General features: G+C 37.8%; 1 protein-coding gene across 24 annotated transcripts in view; it reads right to left on the bottom strand.

Moving 5' to 3' along the window:
* Positions 1-14,981, bottom strand: part of CARF (calcium responsive transcription factor) — an 88,113-nt gene that overhangs the window by 13,390 nt on the left and 59,742 nt on the right. For 15 of the 24 annotated variants that reach the window (XM_054549018.2, XM_063712973.1, XM_054549011.2 and 12 more), the window contains 6 exons: positions 14,689-14,922; positions 11,882-12,044; positions 9,012-9,075; positions 4,700-4,830; positions 3,944-4,313; positions 248-276 (listed from right to left, as the gene is read on the bottom strand). In XM_054549018.2, coding sequence (XP_054404993.1) covers positions 248-276; positions 3,944-4,313; positions 4,700-4,830; positions 9,012-9,075; positions 11,882-12,044; positions 14,689-14,922 — 991 coding nt within the window. Of the gene's footprint in view, positions 1-247; positions 277-883; positions 2,873-3,943; positions 4,314-4,699; positions 4,831-9,011; positions 9,076-11,881; positions 12,045-14,688; positions 14,923-14,981 lie in introns of those variants that run through there. The other 9 variants (XM_009238005.4, XM_054549028.2, XM_063712974.1 and 6 more) reach the window with 5 other exon arrangements.

Raw genomic sequence — 14,981 nt, 5'->3', positions numbered from 1 at the left:
TTGCTGTAGAGCTGTTAGAGAAAGCCAATATAGATACTGAAAATTTTAGGAGCTTGTATTTAATACCCTATACATTTCAAAATAATTAAACATTTTAAATATGTAAACATAGTTTTCAAAAAGTGATGCTAAGCATCTTTAAACACAATACTGATACATTGTGACTAAACATGCATTTAGATGACAATGAATTTTTAAAATCTAATTTAGAAACCATTTTTAAAGAGCTACTCATTGAAATACTTACATGAAAATATTGATAGCTCCAGTTTCTACCTAAAAACCAAAAGAGTATATAATTAGGGATTTAAACTTTTCTTCATGCTCTTGGTTTTTGTGGGGTTTTGTTTTTTTGGTTTGTGGGAAAGTTGCTCTGTAACTTTCTGATTAAAAAAGAGTATCAGAAGAGACATTCACACAGAATCAAGTGAGAAAAATATTATTTTTCTAACTATACCAAAGTCTGAGTCCTCTGACACGTCTCATCCTCACAGGTAACTGACTAGAGTTTGTATACTAACAAGCATTTCTCCTTAGCAACTCAACATCAAAAAAGAAAGGAATGTCTCCAAAAGAATGTAGTTCAATTGGTGAAATAGCTAATAATAAACCATTACCACTATTACCACTATTGAGAGGTAAAGATTTATTATTTAGAATCTTGAAAGAAAAGGATTCCATAAAAACTAGAAATAACAAATGAAAAGAATATTACCTACAGTGCAACACTAAACTATAAATTAATTTGGACTTATTCCTTTTATGTACACACAGACTAAGAGAAATCTGGATTTGAGGTAATTAAGAGCTGTGTTTAACTTAGTGTAACATAATCACATTTGGCAACCTGCCTGTATAAAATGCCAACATCAAATATTTTCAATTCATAGGAAAAAGTAAAGTAATTTTTATTAAAAATCATACATATAACTAAATATTAGCTTTGCATTAAAAAGGGTATAAATAATAAACTTTATATCAAATAAAATATAAATCTAAAGAGCAAGGAATATTAGAATTCCACCTACCTCTACTGTAACAGTACTTTATATTTAGATACATGTCATGTACCTGAAACAAAGTCAATTAAGAATGGGAGGCTGGACTTACAAAAGCCAAAAGTGACTCATATTCATGTAAAGTATTAAGGTTAAATTTGATATTATATTGTGCATGTTTTGAATATTAAACATTGATATCCATTTAAAATCTTTATTTTTAAAATATAAAATATACCCACAAATGGTCTCTGGAGAAACAAAAGCCTTTAGGTTAATTTCCTGACAATTATAGTTGATATTTCTAGTTTACCAATCTTTTTTTTTTTGAGATGGAGTTTTTCTCATCACCCAGGCTGGAGTGCAATGGCGCGATCTCGGCTCATTGCAACCTCCGCCTCCAGCGTTCAAGTGATTCTCCTGCATTAGCCTCCCAAGTAGCTGGGATTACAGGTGCCCACCACCACACCCAGCTAATTTTTGTATTTTTAGTAGAAACAGGGTTTCACCGTGTTGGCCAGGTTGGTCTCGAACTCCTGACCTCAGGTTATCCACCCACCTCGGCCTCCCAAAGTGTTGTGATTACAGGCGTGAGCCACCACGTCCAGCCTAGTACCAATCTTTAGACAACAGACGCTTATAATGAATATAGTGCTTAGTACTTATTTGGTATTTGAAGTTAATATACTTACTTAACAAAAAAAATCCCAGATCAGATGTTTTAAAGTTTTAAATATAAACTAAATTTTAAACTATAAATACTTACCTTAAAATACTAGAAATCCTAATATCATCAATTCAGTAAGAGCTCTGGCATAGAAAAATGTAACTACAAATCAAATTATTTTTTAACCAGCGCTGGATCTTCATTACAAAATAAGGGGGAAAAATCCTCTGCTGTCATCAAAAAGTTTCCCAAATTATCTGTAAACACCAAGGAATTCTATTATTCTTTTTCAATTCTCTCAATTTCTACATCTTTCTGCCTATAGTGTTTTACTTCCGATATAGCACAAATCCACGCTACATATGTTGATTTCTGTTGCTTATCTGATTAATTCAAGTAAAAATTCTCAGTACTTACCAAGACACTTTAAATTTCTATTAGATAACCATTAGTATACTATTGGTTTGTAGTTAAAAGTACAAAAATTAGAAGGGAAGAGGCTAAAATGCAACTGCACAGTTTCCACAGATGTAGCTGCTGGACTTTGTGTTATGATGTAAAATCTAATACTTCATCTTTCTTAATGAGATAGATTATAAACATTTTCTTACCTGTCTGGCAATTAAAAATTTCTTCACAACTTTAAAGAGAGAACAAGTTCTTTCAGAACTTAAAAAAAATTCATGATATACATACACACATATAAACATACATTCACACAATGTTTTTGTTGCTGTTGTTCTTTTCTGTTTTGTAATAACCAAAATTGAATATTTCCAAGGATAAGTTAAGTAAACTATTTGTGTTCAGACTATATTACTGTGGATAAATTCAAAACAGCTTTTGAAATACTGGCCTTATTAGATAATCAAAGAGCATAAAAATTATACAAAATAAGAAGAGTAAAACATCTCTTAAGGAAGGTAAAAATATGGAACTGGCAACAGATATATCAGTTTTAAATAAAAGCTTCTCATCAAACTGGTCTTCAGTCCAATTATCTCAGTGCCACGCTTTGACTATATTCACCTTCTTTTCTAAGACATCAGAAGTCACCAGAGTTGTAAATTCTGAAAAGCTTCAATAATTTATGAAGCAGATAATTTCTTATAGTCCACAATTTTTTTTGCTTCCATAGACAATGCTGGTTCTTTGGGTTCTTGCTTAACTTGGCTCACAGAAATGGTACTTTCTGGATTTTCTTCAACTTTAAAAACAAACAGAAAAATCCTAAAAGTTAATATATTTCCTGACACTGGAAGAGAGGGGAAAAATATTTTATATTCTAAAAATAACTTCTGTGAAAACTTTTGTTCTTCAAAGCAAACTACAAATCTTTTCCCGCAGAAGTGCCCAATCCAGAACAATTTGTGTGCAAAGAAGTAACAGATAAAGTAGGAGTTAACAGAGTTTACTTCTATGTTGAGAGATTAGTAATAAAGTGAAGGTAACAAGGTCCTGGGCTAAACCTAAATGCCCAAGTCTTACTAGTTCCCTTTCAACTCAACATTTATTTTGATTTGGCCAAATCTTCCTTTTGGCCAGGCACAGTGGCTCACTGCGTGAGGAGTGGGAGGCTGAGGTGGGAGGACTGCTTGAGCCCAGGAGCTCGAGACCAGCCTGGGCAACATAGTGAGCCCCCGTCTTAAAAAAAAAAATTAAAGAATTTGCCCAGTATGGTGGCATGTGCCTGTAGTCCCAGCTACTTGGGAAGCTGAGGTGGGAAGATCGCTTGAACCAAGGAGGTCAAGCCTGCAGTGACCTGTGATTGCATCATTGCACTCCAGCCTGGGTGACACAATGAGACTCTGTCTTAAAACAACAAAAAACCAAAAATGAAAGTCTTCCGTTTAACCTTTATATATGCCTACTTCATTTCATTTTTCTTTGTCTATGTGTGCATACATCAATTCTTCCATAATAACCTTTGCCTGAAAATATTTTTCCTTGTTTAATTTTTTCCTACTAATTTTTTCATGTACTCTAAAATGACCTTCCTGGTTTCATATTACCACAGATTTTCCATGGAAAACAGGTAATTAGGGAATAAGTAATTTCTATGGTACTAAATAATTAGAAATAATAAGAAGAAAATTTAAGGTTAAAAGTTCTGAAACCCAGGCTAATGAAATCTCCTCCTTCTCTTTCATAATTTTGCTTCATTTATATAATATCATAGACCCACTGGGTAAAAAAAATAGTTTTATCTATAGTATAATATAGTGATGATAATCCACAAAGGTTACAACAATAACATCATAAATTGATTTCAACTTACTAAGAGCTGAGTGGTTGTCTATAATCTGTATTGGAATAGTCTGCACTTCTCCCAACAGAATCCGATGAACAGTTCCTTCCAGATTCCCTGTATCCTCAACATCTCCAACTTCTACCAGCTCGTCCATTGCAACTAGATTTTGATCTGGTTCTGGAAGGTTACCCATGGTGGAGGCAGTACTATTGTTTTGGGTTAAGCATGTATCTCTTTGAAGGCTATGACTTTGACCAAGCAGTAGAGAATTATTATTCATTACAGCACTTCCTATTGTATCCAGAAGTCCTGAAGGACTAGAGGACGGCTGGTTATTTACTGATATCACAGCTGGTGATTCTTCAGGAGAGGTGAACCTTGGTTGTAACTGCAAACCCTTTTAAACCAAAAAGAGTACATCAAAATGTTTGAATTTCCTATGTATGATATTCTCATAGGATATACTATTCTTTTGACAAAAAATCTGAATAAATAAAAAGAGTACGGTTAAAAATAATTATTAAATGAAGAAAGAAACAAGAATCAAGGGAAAAGTAGTACAACTAAATTTATTGCATTCATAGTCAACCTTAAACTTTTAAAAAACATACTGTTTGAATTATCTTAAATCAAGAAACAAAAAGATCAGGAAATTAACAATGAAAACATATTTGATCATTATTATAATTCTGTAACAATTCTCTAAAATCCCTAGGAGAAGAAGAGGTAAATGGAGGAATAAAGAGAAGGACCTCAAATTTGGATATTTTACTGGATACCTACCTGTAGTTGTGTAAATATTTTGGGCTGAAATGAGGAGAGTGAGGAGAGCAAGTGGGTTGGCTCAGGAGACAAAGAACCCCCAGTCTGATTTGTTTCCACTTTGGTGGTGAATGATTCTCCTGGTGAATTTCCTAAATTATATTAAAGAAACTATTAAAACAAAATAATTTTTATGGCTTCTATGAAGTCATAAAATACTTTATTACAACCCTTTCTATAAGAACTAAAATAGGAAATAATTTCAAAGTTTTGCAAAGGACTTCAATAAGTCATCTAGCCCAAGGGTCCCTGACCCTACCAGTCTGTGCCTTGTTAGCAACTGGGCTGCACAGCAGGAGGTGAGCACGGGGCAAGCAAGTCTTACTGCATGAGCTCTACCTCGTGTTAGATCAGCAGAAGCATTAGATTCTTGGGTCTAAGTTGCACACTCCTTATGAGAATCTAATGCCTGATGATCTGAGGTGGAACAGTTTAATCCCAAAACCATCCCCCCAACTCTCCACCCTGGGTCTGTGGAAAAATTGTGTTCCACAAAACCGGTCCTTGATGCCAAAAAGGCTGGGGACTGCTGATGTAGCCCACTATTTGCAGAACCTGGCACATAATGAGAATCTCTAAGGGATGTTTAAGAAAATATAGATTCCTAGGTTTAACCTCCATTAATTTTAATTCGGTAGATCTAGAATGGGATTGTCCCTCCATATCCATGGAAGACTGGTTCCAGGACCTCCATCAGAAATAAAAATCTGCAGATGCTCAGTTCCTGATATAAAATGGCATAGTATTTGCATATAATCTAAGCATATCCTCCCACAAACTTTAAATCCTCTCTGGATTACCTATAATACACAATACAATGTAGAAGTCTTCCAATATACTTTAAATCATCTCTAGATTATAACAGGGAAAAAATATATGTACATGTTTGGTATACATCCAATTAAAAATATATTTTTGGTCAGCGGTTTGTTGAAGCCATGGATGCAGAACCCATAGATACAGAGGCACAACTATATATATATATATTTTTTTTTTACCTTGAAAGATGCTATATCTGTAACTCGAATCTAGTGTGTTCTCCGTACTATAATGCTGGACTATACTAAACTTCTCTAGAAGTGTGAAATCTAAGGAGCTTCTCAATTAACACCAAACTTAATTCACCTTTTGTAGCCCTAGTAACTAGGACAATACCTGGAAAAATTGGTCTTTAATGATAACAGCATTAAATTTATTTCAATAACTCATTTTGGTATAAATAAATAAAAATAAAAACTCTGTTTTCTTAGTATCTCAAATTTAAACTAATTGTAGGGAATCTGAATCATTCTCATGTAATTCTTATATGTTAACCCAAATATATTCATCTCTTTAAGTCAGTGAAGAACTAATTATCAGCCAGGCAAAGTGGCTCACGCTTGTAATCTCAGCACTTTGGGAGGCCAGGGCAGATGGATAACTTGAGACCAGGAGTTTGAGACCAGCCTGGGCAACATGGTGAAACCTTGCCTCTAGTAAAAATACACAAATTAGCCGGGCGTGGTGGCATGTGCCTGTAGTCCCAGCTACTTGGGGGGCTAAGGTGGGAGGATCACTGGAGCCTGGGAGGCAGAGGGTACAATGAGCCAAGATCGTCCCACGGCACTCAACCATGGGTGACAGAGTGAAACCCTGTCTCAAAACAGAAAGAGAAAACCTAATTATCAGTGAATATTTATTGCTTCCATAATACAACTGACTAATTTTAAAATGGCCACAGTATCAGAGAAGAATGGATTTAAGCACTGGCTTTCTGTGTGACCTTCAATATGCTATATAACTCAGTTTCTTTCTTTCTTTTTTTTTTTTGAGACAGTCTTGCTCTGTTGCCCAGGCTGGAGTGCAATGACGCAATCTCGGCTCATTGCAACCTCTGCCTCCCGGGTTCAAGCAATTCTCCTGCCTCAGCCTCCTGAGTAGCTGGGACTACAGGCGTGTGACACCATGCCCAGCTGATTTTTGTATTTTTAGTAGAGACAGGGTTTCACCATGTTGACCAGGCTAGTCTCGAACTTCTGACCTCAGGCGATCCACCTGCCTTGGCCTCCCAAAGTGCTGGGATTACAGGCGTGAGTCACTGCACCCATCCTATAACTTAGTTTCTAAACTTCAGCTTCCTCATCTGTAAAATCAGCATAAGAGTCCTTTCTCAATGGACCACTGAGAGGAATAAACAGCACTCATGCATTTCTTCGCTTCTTCATTATTAATGTCCTTTTACTTCACTACTGTAGTCACCCACCACTATCATCATACTCTGGATGATCCTACCTCTAAAATCTCAAGTTCAAACATCTCATTCTCTGATCACAACCTCTTATTCTTATTTTTAGATTTTTATTCTTTTTTTGAAATGGAGTCTTGCTCTGTCATCCAGGCTGGAGTGCAGTGGCATGATCTCAGCTCACTGCAACCTCTGCCTCCCAGGTTCAAGCGATTCTCCTCCTTCAGCCTCCTGAGTAGCTGGGATTACAGGCATGTGCCACCATGCCCAGCTAGTTTTTGTATTTTTAGCAGAGATGAGGTTTTACCATGTTGGCCAGGCTGGTCTCAAACTCCTGACCTCAAACGATCCACCTACCTTGGCCTCCCAAAGTGCTGAGATTACAGGTGTGAGCCACCGTGCCCAGCTACAACCTCTTATTCTTCCAGAGATTTTGCTCAGGTACTTCACTACAATTGTTCTTCAACCTCATGTGAACCTCCAGTCAATTAATCCCTCAGTTTTCTTCAGATCCATCAACCTCTTTCTTAATAAAATTCTTTCCCCATCCAGCTTACAGTCCTAGGTCTATAATTTCAGTCACTCTTTCACAAGTACCTAAACTCTCTTGCCTCTCTGTCCTTTGGTCATATCCCTCCAGTAAAACCCTAACTCGGCATAAAAATGGCTTTCCTGCACCAATACACGGGAAGCTGAGTGCCACTGAAAAAGAAACTCACTAATTCTACTAATACCAATTCACTATTAACTTTGATTGGACCTTCACCTGTATCTGGCAATGTTTCACTCTCTATCCAGGATAATTTCTAATTTGCATTTCCCTCAAATCCATGCCACCCTTCTTGAAACCTTTCCTTATCCTTAGCACTCTTACAGAGAAAAGGAAAGCCAACGGAAGTTTCTTCAACTTCCCATCACCATCTTCATCTATCTTTTCAGTTCTCTACTCTTAAAATACCTTCCCTCAACCCCATTTGCTATTGCAAAATTCCTGAAAAAGTGGTACACTTTTTAAGGAGTCCCTACTCCTTCCTCATCTCCCATTCACTCTTCAATCACCCCAATATGGCTTCCTCCCAATCCACTCCACTGAAATGGCTCAGATACTCAACTTTACAAATCTAATAAGTCCTTTATTCTCTCTCCTGTCCTACCAATGCTCTATTCTTTTGCCAGTGTTGCTGAGCTCAGTAAATGCTATCAGTCAGTTGCTCATTGTAGAAATTCAGAGGTTTGGCCAGGTGCAGTGGCTCATGCCTGTAATCCCAGCACTTTGGGAGGCCACGGTGGTGGATCACCTGAGGTCAGGAGTTTGAGATCAGACTGGCCAGCATGCCAAAACCCTGTCTCTACTAAAAATACAAAAATTAGCCAGGTATGGTGGTGTGCGCCTGTGATCCCAGCTACTCGGGAGGCTGAGGCTGGAGAACCACTTGAACCCAGGAGGCTGAGGTTTCAGTGAGCCAAGAACGCACCACTGCACTCCAGCTTGGGTGACAGAGTGAGACTGTCTCCAAAACAAAAAAATAAATTCAGAGGTTTAACTTTATATAGGGGGTGAAGTTATGAATGTACTTAAAAGAGATTACAATTTGAGTACTAAGAGGAGTTTGCCATGCGTAAGAAAAAAGACATTTCCAGAAGAGAGAAGAAATGCAAAAGGGTGGAAATAAGTTTGGAATATTGAAAGGGCACAGCAGTAACAACACATGAGAAAAAGCAACCATAAAAAATGGACCATAGTTCCCAGATCAGGGCATCTTAGGGTTATTACTACTGGAATTAGCCAGACTTATAGTGAATTAGCTACAGTTAACTGTGCTAGTTATCAGCTTCAAAATGTCAGTCATAAAAAAGCATTAAAAACAAAGTATAAGAGGAAATTAAAATAGCAGGAAGTATGTTGATAAACCATAACATAGCTGCTCCTACGTCTTTGGATCCTGGTTTCCTTATCTATAAAATTTGATTAGGTGAGATAATATCTTAAGTTCCTTCCAGTTAAACACCATTTGAATTTATATTTTAAAGGTATTCAAGAAAACCTACCTTCTGCAAATGTAACTGTCACGGTCTCCTTGAGAATATTCCCACTGTCTGTAGTCCATTGAAGCTGAAATGGGAACATTTATTTCAGTAAAAATAAAACTCTTATATTGAAAAATATCTTAAGACGTCATTACAACTGTCATATTTTATTCACAGTATGTGATTTATTCTGCAACTACTCTCTTCACTTGTTCACATTCTTCAAGCACAAGTATACTTTACTATACAAATACGTTAAATTCCTGAGTTCAGATAGCAAGGATTTAGACAACAAGTGTAGATGACAAGGACTACTTCTAACATTTAGATAGTGAATAATTAAGAGTTATTGGGCTGGGTACAGTGGGTAACGCCCATAAGGCTTGGGAAGCCAAGGGTGGAGAGGTGCTTGAGGCCAGGAGTTTGAGACTAGCCTGGGCAACAAAGTGAGACTCAGTCTCTACAAAAACTTAAAAAATTAGCTGGGTGTAATGGCTGGTGCCTGTAGTCCCAGCTGCCAGGAGGCTAAGGTGGGAGGACTGCTTGAGTCTTGGAAGTTGTGGCTGCAGCGAGCCATGATTGTACAAATGCACTCTGGCTGGGTGACAGTGAAACTCTATCTCAAAAAAAAAAAAAAAAAGAAAAAAGACAAAGAGTTATGGATTGTAAGAAATAGTTTTGGCTTTTAAAATATCCATATTTTTTCAGATACTGCATTTGGATGACAAGTTAGGAAAGCAAAAGATACTACGTCTCAGATTTTAATGGCATAATCACTGGCTGTATTGTAATTAGTTGTTTCTGGGTAATTAATCTCTTCAGAGTAGGCAGAATTTTCACAGAAATGACTATCAGGGAGAAACTACCATATCAAACTATGAGTTAAGGTCGGGCACGGTGGCTCACGCCTGTAATTCCAACACTCTGGGAGGCCGAGGAGGGCAGATCACATGAGGTCAGGAGTTTGAGATCAGCCTGGCCAACATGGTGAAACCCGTCTCTAATAAAAACAAAAAAATTAGCCGGGCATGGTGGCTGAAACCTGTAATCCCAGCTACTTGGGAGGCTGAGGCAAGAGAATCGCTTGAACCTGGGAGATGGAGGTTGCACTGAGCCAGGATCATGCCACGGTAATCCAGCCTGAGCAAGAGAGAGAGAGACTGTCTCAAAAAAAAAAAAAAAAGTATGAGTTAAACTGATATCCATAAATGGCATATGGAACCAACATTATCACTTTGGGCAATCAGGTATGAAGAACTGTATGGATGGATGGATGGATGGATGGATGGATGGATGGATGGATGGATGGATGAATGGATGGATATATATTTATTTATTGAGATGGAGTTTTGCTGTTGTCACCCAGGCTGGAGTGCAACGGCATGATCTTGGCTCACTGCAACCTCCGCCTCCTGGATTCAAGTGATTCTCCTGCCTCAGCCTGCTGAGCAGCTGGGACTATAGGCAACTGCCACCATGCCTGGCTAATTTTTGTATTTTTGGTAGAAATGGGGTTTCACTGTGTTGGCCAGGCTGGTCTCAAACTCCTGATCTCAGGTGATCCACCTGCCTCAGCCTCCTAAAGTGCTAGGATTATAGGCATGAGCCAACGCGCCCGGCCCAAACAACTGTATTTAAATTTGCCCATTTATTAAAAAAAGGGAGGGGAAATATATACAATAGTACTCAATAAATGTCTGTTAAATGAGTAAGAATAATTTTTACAGAGAAAATACATGTTGATTTTAAAATAAAGATTAGTGGTTTTTTGTTGTTGTTTTTCAGATGAAGTCTCACTCAGTCTCCCAGGCTGGAGTGGTGCTATCTCAGCTCACTGCAACCTCCGCCTCCCAGGTTCAAGCGATTCCTACCTCACCCTCCTGAGTAGCTGGGATTACAGGCGCACGCCACCACACCCAGCTAATTTTTTTTTTCTTTTTTTAGACGGAGTCTCACTCTGTTGCCCAGGCTGGAGTGCAGTGGTGCGATCTTGGCTCACTGCAAGCTCCGCCTCCCGGGTTCACGCCATTCTCCTGCCTCAGCCTCCCGAGTAGCTGGGACTACAGGCACCTGCCACCATGCCCGGATAATTTTTTGTTTTTGTAGTAGAGATGTGTTAGCTAGGATGGTCTTGATCTTCTGACCTTGTGATCTGCCCACCTCAGCCTCCCAAAGTGCTGGGATTACAGGCGTGAGCCACTGAGCCCGGCCACACCCAGCTGTTTTTTGTATTTTTAGTAGAGATGGGGTTTTGCCATGTTGGTCAGGTTGGTCTCGAACTCCTGACCTCAGGTGATCCACCCGCCTCGGCCTCCCACAGTGCTGGGATTACAGGCACAAGCCACTGTGCCTGGCCAGTGTTTTTATTATAGAGTTGGGAATTCACTGATTTTTCTTCTTGTGAAAGTAATAAAAAACTTTTAGTCATTCTCTCAACATTCAGAGTATTTACATTTTAAGAAAAAGATGCTATATATATATATTTTTTTGAGATGGAGTCTTGCTGAGTCTCCCAGGCTGGAGTACAGTGGTGCAGTTTCAGCTCACTGCAAGCTCCACCTCCTGAGTTCAAGTGATTCTCCTGCCTCAGCCTCCCAAGTAGCTGGGATTACAGGCGCCCACCAGCACGCCCAGCTAATCTTTGTATTTTTAGTAGAGATAGGGTTTCACTGTGTTGGCCAGGCTGATCTCAAACTCCTAACCGCAGGTGATCCACCCGTCTCGGCCTCCCAAAGTGTTGGGATTACAGGCATGAGCCACCACGCCCGGCCTATTGTATTTTCTTATATTGCAGTTATTCATATGGCCTAACACTAGCCATTCTTATTAGACTAAATATTAATAGAAGCTGAGAAAGACTCTGTAATAAGGAATTATGGTTGTAATCATACCGTTGCCGGAATAATCTCTGAGTTATATACCGTATCTCCATTTCTCAAGGATTTCTGTACCTCATGGATGTGATTTTTTATATCATTTACAGTTGGAAAAAAAGATAAATTATGTCTTTCAGGTACCTCATCGGGTTTGAACAGTTCCCTTTCCACAAATTTTCTGTAAAGAATACAAAATGGAATAAAGACATAAACCATTTAGCAATATGCCTTTAGATCAAAAGACAGAAAAGTTCTTTTTCAGTATAAACTTCTATAAAGTATGGTTTATAGCTCTGTAAGTAATTTATATTTTCCTACTTAAACTTTTTCCATACAACATAGAATTATTGCAGACTATAGAAATGTAATATTTTCATTGGTAAAACATCTAAATATATTAGAGTGAGTTTTGTTATTGTTTTTTTTTTTGAGATGGAGTGTCGCTTTCTCGCCCAGTCTGGAGTGCAGTGGTGTGATCTCGGCTCACTGCAACCTCTGCCTCCCGGGTTCAAGCGATTCTCCTGCCTCAGCCTCCCGAGTAGCTGGGACTACAGGAGTGTGCCACCACGCCCGGCTAATTTTTTGTATTTTTAGTAGAGACGGGGTTTCACTATGTTGGCCAGGCTGGTCTCGATCTCCTGACCTCGAGATACGCCCGCCTCAGCCTCCTAAAGTGCTGGGATTACAGGCATGCGCCACCACGCCCAGCTGAGCTTTGATATTTTTATGCATTTAAAGAAATCATTATTTTCAGTTTACGTATAATAATGTTTTTAATGCTTATTATGTCAGGCACTGTATGGAACACTTCACATCAAATATCTCCTTTGACCCTTAATGATCAACGACATAGGTACAATTATCATTCCCACTTTACAGATGATAGAACTAAGGACTGTAGAAGTGAAATAATTTGCCCAAAATCATACACCTACCTAGTAAATAAGAGAGCTTGGGCCTATACCCAGGTTATGTGCGTAAACATCATGTTACATTGCTTCCAAAAGTATCAATTAATATTATATGAAATATGATGGGCTTGAATTTTACACAGAGACAAAAGAAGATAGAAATAGAAGGCAGCACTGTTATTTAATTGTATAAAAAATCAATACATAAAAGAAATGATAAAATTTAACATATATATGCTTATTACATTTGGTGGACCAAATCGCAGAACTGTATTATACTTCCCTTCTTAAGATTCAGGTTTAGTAAATAGTGAATGGCTTTACCAAATGTTTGCCTTATGCTAATGATGCCCCAGTGGAAATAAATATAAAATGTCTGAGAAAACTGCTAAACAGAAAAGTCATGTATTAATTAGGAAATAATTCTAGGAATTACAGTAAGCTCTCAGTTAACATCATTGTTAGGTTCCTGGAAACTGAGACCTTAAGTGAAAGGACATGTAACAAAACCAAATTATTTTCTCCAATGCTATAAGAAAACAACACTGAACCAGCTGCGGTGGCTTGCTTCTGCAATCCCATCTTCTTGGGTGGATCACTTGAGGCCAGGACTTCAAGACCAGCCTGGGCAACATAGCAAGACCCCTGTTTATTTTACAAAAAAAGTTAAAAAAACAACACCCCTGTTTCTTTTACAAAAAAAGTTAAAAAAACAACAAAAGAAAAGACGTTGAACAGAACAATATAACTCAAGGACCTGCTGTATTTCCTTTCGCTTAAAGTAGGAGTTTTCAAGAAGCTATTGATGACTTTAAGAGGGGGCTTACTATATTTATTTTGCTATTCAGATCAGATTACACAATAATCAGTAAGAGCAAGGCTAAGTATCATAAATCATGGTAATGGGCACAGGCTATAGAGTTAGGCCTAAATTTCAGTTCTGCCACTGCCTTTTTTTTTTTTTTTTTTTTAGACGGAGTCTCGCTCTGTAGCCAGGGTAGAGTGCAGTGGCGCGATCTCGGCTCACTGCAACCTCCGCCTCTCGGGTTCAAGCAATTCTCCGGCCTCAGCCTCCCGAGAAGCTGGGACTACAGGTGCGTGCCACCACACCCAGCTAATTTTTGTATTTTTAGTAGAGACAGGGTTTCACCATGTTGGCCAGGATTGTCTCGATCTCCTGACCTCATGATCTGCCCTCCTCGGACTCCCAAAGTGCTGGGATTACAGGCATGAGCCACTGCACCTGACTCTGCACTGCCTCTTAAGCCAATTATTTAACCACTCTGAGACTCTAGTTTCTCATGTGTAGAATTGGGATAAATATACCAACTTTATAGTGCTATTGTAAGACTAAATGAGATCATACATGTAAAAAGCCTAGCACAGTACCTGGCACACACAAAATAAGTAATTATATAATTACTTATATAATTATTATTTCCTGAGGATCAAAAAACTTAGACCAGAGTACTACAAATAAAATTTCATTAGATGAAGAATTATCCAAATTATTGTGTTGTAATAAAATTTAACTGCATTTCAAATAGTTTGAAATAGTATCTTGGCCTAGGTTTTAAAATCTTTGGTTCTACAAAGGTTTTCTTCTCTAAAAGTATTTATTAACTAATTCATTTTATACATCATTTAGAAATAGTCCAATTTGCCAAATCCAAATATAGAATGTCTCAAATGAGTAATCAGAATTATAATAAACCATATTACACCATTACTTGCCAAGCATGTTAGAAAACGATCAGTTTATAAATAAGATTATTTTAATAAATTAATAAACTATATTCCTTATCTACCCTGATAGCATATATTTTGGAAAATATCTCCAACGTTCACTGTATTATTTAAAGCAACAAACAAAACTGAAAAATGTAAAAGAACAATGCTCTTCTATTGTACCTTAGCTGTTTCCTTACTGCATACACTTGTTCTATTCCCTGTGATACTAATTCTTGAATCTTATGTGCTACTTGAGGATGTAAACGTGAGGGTAATGCAAAATTCTCATCTCTAACTGCAGTTTCCTCTTCTTCAAGAGAAGCCACAGGAAAAGGAGAAGGTGACAAAGTGAGGCAGGGAGTCTCTAATTCATGATACTGATGAGCTTGCTGTGTAGGTAACTGTACATACCACCTGGTAAGAGAAAATATTTAAAATTACTAAAATTTAAACATTAAAATTATTTAATATTA

This window comes from Pongo abelii, chromosome 11 (assembly GCF_028885655.2).
Source record: "Pongo abelii isolate AG06213 chromosome 11, NHGRI_mPonAbe1-v2.0_pri, whole genome shotgun sequence".
NCBI lineage: Eukaryota > Metazoa > Chordata > Mammalia > Primates > Hominidae > Pongo > Pongo abelii.
The sequence above is the reverse complement of the archived record's forward strand: the minus strand, read 5'-3'. Positions and strand labels throughout refer to the sequence as shown.